Source organism: Myotis lucifugus, unplaced genomic scaffold (assembly GCF_000147115.1).
Source record: "Myotis lucifugus unplaced genomic scaffold, Myoluc2.0 scaffold_239, whole genome shotgun sequence".
In the NCBI taxonomy this organism is placed as follows: Eukaryota; Metazoa; Chordata; class Mammalia; order Chiroptera; family Vespertilionidae; genus Myotis; species Myotis lucifugus.
The window spans coordinates 755390-762016 of NW_005871287.1; the positions used below are offsets into that span (position 1 = coordinate 755390).

The 6627-nt window shown below is 59.0% G+C and overlaps 1 protein-coding gene across 1 annotated transcript in view; it reads left to right on the forward strand.

Moving 5' to 3' along the window:
- The first annotated feature begins 2365 nt into the window (after nucleotides 1–2365).
- CHADL (chondroadherin like) overlaps nucleotides 2366–6627 on the forward strand; it is a 9282-nt gene continuing 5020 nt past the window's right edge. The window contains exons 1-3 of the mRNA XM_023762258.1: nucleotides 2366–3075; nucleotides 4495–4663; nucleotides 5405–6364. Of these exons, the coding sequence (XP_023618026.1) occupies nucleotides 2933–3075; nucleotides 4495–4663; nucleotides 5405–6364 (1272 nt within the window). The 5' untranslated portion in view covers nucleotides 2366–2932. The remainder of the gene's footprint in view (nucleotides 3076–4494; nucleotides 4664–5404; nucleotides 6365–6627) is intronic.

Genomic DNA, 6627 nt, shown 5'->3' on the forward strand with positions numbered 1-6627 from the left:
TCCCACCACAGCCCGATGCGTCCTCCATGTGGGCACGCCAGCGCCCTGACAGCCGAGTGGTGGTGCGAGGACCAGGCTTCAGCTCGGGGGCGCTGGGGGGTGGAGGGCTCCCCCTCAGGGCCTGTTTCACCTGCCGGGCTCCAGGCCACCCTCCCCTCCCCGAGCACAGCGCCGCGGGTCCCAGCATTGCCCCATCTGTGGGCCTGGCTGGGCTGGACACTGCTGACTTCACCACAGGCTCCGCTGTCTGCAGTCTGGATCCCCTGGGCTGGCCAGCAAGGTCACTGCACAGGGTCGGGCCTGGCTGAAGCCACTGAAGGGTGTTGGGCTGTGGGGCCTGGATGAGAGGACACCTCCCTGGAGGGTCTTTCCTGCCACATGTGGTGGAAGGACAGGCCCGCAGACCCTCCTTGCCTCATGCCTGGAGAGCAGGCACCCTGGGGTCCACTGGATGGGGAGCTCCTCTAGGTTTTCTGGGGGCAGGTTTTCCTACTGGCTATGGGCCACTCAGGTGACCCTCGCCAGGCGGGGGAGGAGCAGGGCAAGACCCCTGCCTCGGGAATGCTGGGCTCTGGAGCTGCCGGCTGCCTTTGGGGAGCCCCCAGGCCAGTGCAGGAGACCCACAATCGAGGCCCATCGTGGGGACAGTGGCGAGGGCAGGGATGCTCCAGAGTTAGGGATGCAAGAACTGAGTCTTGAGGTTCAAATAGAACCTCACAGGAGACATTGACAGGTGGAGAAATAGGCTCGAGGCTGAGTAGGGGCCTGTCCAAGGGTTCCTGGCCTGGCTGTCCTTTCCTCTCGGTCCCAGGGGTGCAGGCTCTGACTGCCCAGCCCCACTCATCTCAGGCCAGCTCAGCTGTGGGGACCCCCCACCCCCACCCCCCGCACCGGCTGCAGGTTCGGGAAAGCGCTGGGTCCTGAGAGCCCTAGCCAACCCTGAGATTGCAGAGGCTGCAAGTCCCTAAGCACCGTGATTGGGGGATCTGCAAGATCATAGAAGCCCTGGCCTGGGAGCCCCACGTGTGAAGGGCCTGCTCAGCACCGGGCTGTCCCCTCTAAAGGGAACACCACCTCTGGCTTGGAGCTAACCCACCAATCCCATTCTGAAACTCCAGCTAGGAAAGCCCAGGAAGTGTGGTCAGGGGTGCCCCTGGCCGCACATCCTGATGGCAGGAGCCAGTATCGGGGAAATGGGTCAGATGCGATGCGGGCCAGTGGAGGGTACACACGGTGAAAACGTGTCAGCTAGGTGGGAGCATTCCACGCACGCCACAGGTGAGTCTGCAGTGCTGAGTGAAGAAAAGCTCAGGGCGATGCAGTAGCATGTTAATGTGTGTTTAGGCGTCCGTATGTATGTGCGATGCTGTTATCAATGAAAGGGGCGCTAAACCGCATTCACAGTAGGACTTAGTCTGGGAAGGACGGGGGACAGGGTGGGGTGGAAGCACCAAGCACTCAAAGTGACCCAAGTCCATCCACCTCAGAGCCATATTCTTCAAGTGGAAATGGAACACAGGAGAGCAGCGTTTTGGACACACAAAAAGCTTAAAACATGGGACCTTGGCCTGTGTGATGGGAAAATACCATGGAAGTGAAGACAAGGTGAGAGAGTGGAAAGACCTGGCAACATGGGGAGCATAAAACAAGGACCCGTGTTGAGAATATACCGCCACTGTTGTGGAGTACTTACAGAGGGGATGCTGGAGGGCTATATGAAAATGAACACATTAAAAAACAGCATCACGGGTGAATCTCACAGACTACACGTTGAGTGAAGAAAGCCAGACATAAAGGGTGTGCACCGTGATTCCGTTGATAGGGGATTTGCTGAGTCAGATAGCACATGCAGAGGTTGTGTGTGATGTGGCTATTTCTGCTTAAACAAGAAACAAAAGCTTAGCTGGTGTCGCTCAGTGCTTGAGCCATGAGGCCAGTCCACAATTCCCGGTCAGGGCACATGCCCAGGTTTTGGGTTTGATTCCCAGTAGGGGGTGTGCAGAAGGCAGCTGATCAATGATTATCATCATTGATGTTTTTCTCTCTCCCCCTCTCCCTTACTCTCCGAAATCAATTAAAAAATATATGTTTAAAAATTAAGTCAATTAAAATAATGAAAAATGCAATTTCATGTTTGCTATGGTCTGGATGAACTATTGCATTTAAAAATGCAACGGTGTGCTCAATGGTTAGAGCATTAGCCCTTGAACCAAAGGGTTGCAGGTTTGAGCCCCAGCTATCTTTCTCTCTCCCCTTCTCCCCCTACCTTCTACTCTCTCGAAAATTCAATGGAAAAAATATTCAAGTGAGATTAACCTAAATAAATAAAAACACGTGCTTCCAAGAGGTAATTATTTGTATATTTTTTGCAACACCGTAGCAAAAACTTGGAAGTAACAGAAATTAATGGGTAAGTAAAGTTGATATATTTATACCAGGAAATACTACACAGCTGTCAAAATGAATGAGTATGACTAAGAATCAATTTGAATAGCTTACAATAATTTGATATTGAGTGGAAAAAAAACATTGCAGAATGCTGTATGTATGGTATTAAACAATGTAGGTAATGTTTAATCACAAACGGAACAGACAGAGTTAACCATTCTTAAGCACCTACTGTGTGCCAGGTGCCTAATTTAATGCCCACAGGAACCCACTGAGCTAGTTACTAATTAGGGTTTCTCCTCACAGAGTAGGAAACTGAGGCTCCGTGAGGCACAGCCCCACACAGGACCCCACAGCTGGAGGCCCCTCAGCCCCTCCAGGCCCCTCCCTGCCGGGCCGCCCTGGGACTTGGCTGCCCAGGCCCAGCCTTGAGGCCTGGGCCGGAATCCTGAGCTGGCGCTGGGCAGGAGGCCGTGTAACTCCAGCCGCTGCTCCCGCCCCTGCCCGCCCCTCCTTCACCTCAGCCTCTGCTGAGCTGCCCACAATGCCTCCCATTCAGCCCTGTCCCCACTGCCAGGCCTGCAGGCGGGGAGGGGGCTCCTGCCAGCATCCAGAAGGGACAGACGCAGCCTTTCCCCTGTGCTGCTGCTCTTCCAGGCTGGACTGCCCGGGAGACGGCATGGAGGGGTGAGTCTTTGGGCCCCGGGAGTCTGGGGGGCGGGGGCGGGTTTAGAGAAGCTGAGCGGCTGCAGTCAAGCTCCCCCCTCGCCCCCCCCCCGCCCACCCCGCCCCTCTCCAGCCTCTGGGATCTGCCTGGGCAGAGACTCCAAGGGTCGCCTCGAAATGGGTTCCAAGGAGGCAGGGAGGGGGCTTGTCCCTCAGGGGTCTGTCCCCTCCTCCAGGCCCCCCTCCCTGGTCCACCCTGAGCCTCAGCCTCGCCACAGACTGGGGGATGCCACCAGCCCCAAGGCCAGGCTGAGCCCTGAGACCCCAAGGAGAGTGAAAAACAGATGGTGACAAAGCAGTGAGTGGAAATGGGGGAGGCCCAGGGTGGAACGGAGTCCAGGGATCAGGACAGGCTGCTAGGGGCCCTGACAGAGCTGTAAACAGAAGGAAGAGCCGGTGCGTTAGGTGTTGCAGGTGAGGGGGGAGCTCTGGGCTTAGGGTGGGGGAGCCACACGCTGAACCTCAAGTGTTTGAGCAGATTCCCACTGGAACCAGGAGCGGGACTTGCCATCACAGGCAGCTGGGAGGTGCTGAGGGCTTTCAGCGGGGCTGTCAGGGCCCATCTGTACTTGGGAAAGTTCCCTTTGGGGGTGAGCGGAGCGTTGCGGAGGCAGGAGACACACTATGGCAGCGACTGTCCCCAGGAAGCAATAGGCAGTGGCTGACGTTGTGACATGAAGAGGTCCCAGTGGGTGACGGAGGAGTGGGGGTGGGGGTGGAGGGACAGATGGGGGACAGACAGGTCAGTGGATAGGCCTTGCCCAAAGCTCAGCCCTAATCCCAGACCCTCAGTTTCCCTTCCCAGTCCTGGCCAGCTAGTGACACTAAAATGAGAGGACAACAGGAAATAAACAGGAGAGGAGAGGGCTGAGCCACTGGCTCACCTGTCAGGTGGCTCTGACCAGCCTTTAAGGCTCCTCAAGGCTCTCAGACCCCATAATTCCTGGTCCCCCAAGTCTTACCCCACAACCTGGGCTGGACCTAAGCCCTCCCCTCTGGCTGGCAGCCTGTCTTCTTGAGGTGAGTGTCCTTATGCTCCCTGCCACCACGGGGGCTGCTTCTCCCTACACCTCCCACCTCGGCTGGGAGGTCCGGGCCTCCCTGGACTGGGAGCCTCCCTACAGCTGCACAGACTGAACCCAGAGGCGTTCTAGGATTTAGCAAGGCCTTGGTGCCCACAGGGCTGACAGCCAAAGGCAGGTGCCAGGTCACCTCTCTGAGCCTCCAGTGTAAAGCAGGGCTAACAACAGAACCTCTGCTGCGTGGGGGAGGGGGGAGATGACACCTTCCCTGGGGCCAAAGGACCAGAGCCTGGGCTCCGAGAGTGGACAATGTGGGCCCCTGGCCCCTGTGAACACGGGCTCTCCTTCTCTCTCCCAGTCCCCAAAGCATCTCCTCGGTCCTGCTGCTTTTTCTGCTGCTGCCCCTGGGCCCAACTGGGCACACAGCCGCCCAGCGCTGCCCACAGACCTGCGTCTGTGACAACTCCAGGCGGCATGTGGCCTGCCGGCACCAGAACCTCACTGAGGTGCCCAACGCCATCCCTGAGGTCAGCAGGGTGAGGGGGTGGGGGAGGATGGCAGGAGGACTCTGGCTGGCATGAGAGGACCTGCCACTGCCTGGCTGGGAGGAGACCTTGGAAAGTCACTTTTCCTTTCTGAGCCTCAGTCTTCACATCTGTAAAATGGGAATGATAATAAGCAACAACAAGATGACAAGCTATTAAAATCCTCTGTGATTGGCATAAGTAGTTGACCTATAAATATTGAATTAATTACAGACCCCGTGGCAGAGAACAGGAGATATATTGGAGGAAGATATGGTGTCTGCTCTAGAGACACAAGAAGTAGTGGGGACAAAAGTAAATGGGCATGCCCAGCCGGTGTGGCTCAGTGGTTGAGCGTCGACCTATGAACCAGGAGGTCACGGTTCGATTCCTGGTCAAGGCACATGCCTGGGTTGCAGGCTCGATTCCCAGTGTGGGCTGTGCAGTAGGCAGCCAATCGATAATTCTCATCATTGATGTTCTCTCTCTCTCTCTCTCTCGCCCTTCCTCTCTGAAATCAATAAAAATATTTTTAAAAAAAGAAAGTAAACAGGCAGTGATAATTCAATGCAAAAAGTGCCAGAGCTGGGGAGGCCCAGGTGGCTGGGGAGCAAGGCTCCCTGGAGGAGGTGTCAGGGAGCAGGAGGAGGAGAATGAGAGAGAGCTGAGGGGGAGGAAACGTGTCCAGGGGCACAGGCCGCACTGGTCCTTGTGGTGCTCAGTCTCGTCTCCCCTCCCCCTCAGCTGACCCAGCGGCTGGACCTCCAGGGCAACCTGCTGAAGGTGCTCGGCCCAGCCGCCTTCCAGGACCTGCCTTACCTGACCCACCTGGACCTGCGGCACTGCCAGGTGGAGCTGGTGGCCGAGGGTGCCTTCCGTGGCCTGGGCCGCCTGCTCTTCCTCAACCTGGCCTCCAACCGCCTGCGCGCACTGCCCCAGGAGGCGCTGGACGGGCTGGGCTCCCTGCGGCGGCTGGAGCTGGAGGGGAACCTGCTGGAGGAGCTGCGGCCCGGGACGTTCGGGGCGCTGGGCGCGCTGGTCACCCTCAACCTGGCACACAACGCCCTCGTCTACCTGCCCGCCATGGCCTTCCAGGGGCTGCTGCGCGCCCGCGGGCTGCGGCTGGCCCACAACGCGCTCAGCGTGCTGGCCCCCGAGGCGCTGGCCGGCCTGCCCGCCCTGCGCAGGCTCAGCCTGCACCACAACGAGCTGCAGGCCCTGCCCGGCGCGGCTCTGTCCCAGGCCCGCGGCCTGGCGCGCCTCGAGCTGGGCCACAACCCCTTCACCTACGCGGGCGAGGAGGACGGGCTGGCCCTGCCCGGCCTGCGGGAGCTGGTGCTGGACCACGGCGCCCTGCAGGCCCTGGACCCCCGCGCCTTCGCCCACTGCCCGCGCCTGCACACCCTGGACCTCCGCGGGAACCAGCTGGACACGCTGCCGCCGCTGCAGGGCCCGGGCCAGCTGCGCCGGCTGAGGCTGCAGGGGAACCCGCTGTGGTGCGGCTGCCAGGCCCGGCCCCTGCTCGAGTGGCTGGCGCGGGCGCGCGTGCGCTCCGATGGCGCGTGCCGGGGCCCCCGGCGCCTGCAGGGGGAGGCCCTGGACGCCCTGCGGCCCGCAGACCTGCGCTGCCCCGGGGACCCGGACGAGGACCCGGCCGAAAAAGAGGAGCCGGAAGCCGCGCGGCCCCGCGCCCCTCCCGGCCCCGCGGAGTAGGGCTATATCCATCCAGACTCTCTCAACAATTTTTCTTTATTTTACCTCACTTACAGCATTGGGCACCTGCGCGAAACTGACGCTGCCCTGCTATTTGTCTATGTAAAAGACAAACAGATTTTACCCATTGAGTGACTGTGGGGATACCCAGACCTGCGGAGTGCAACAAAATCTAACATGTACCGATATATCTGGAGCCATAAGAGACATGAAAGATAGTTCACAAAGGGACAACATCAAGATACGGTGGGCAA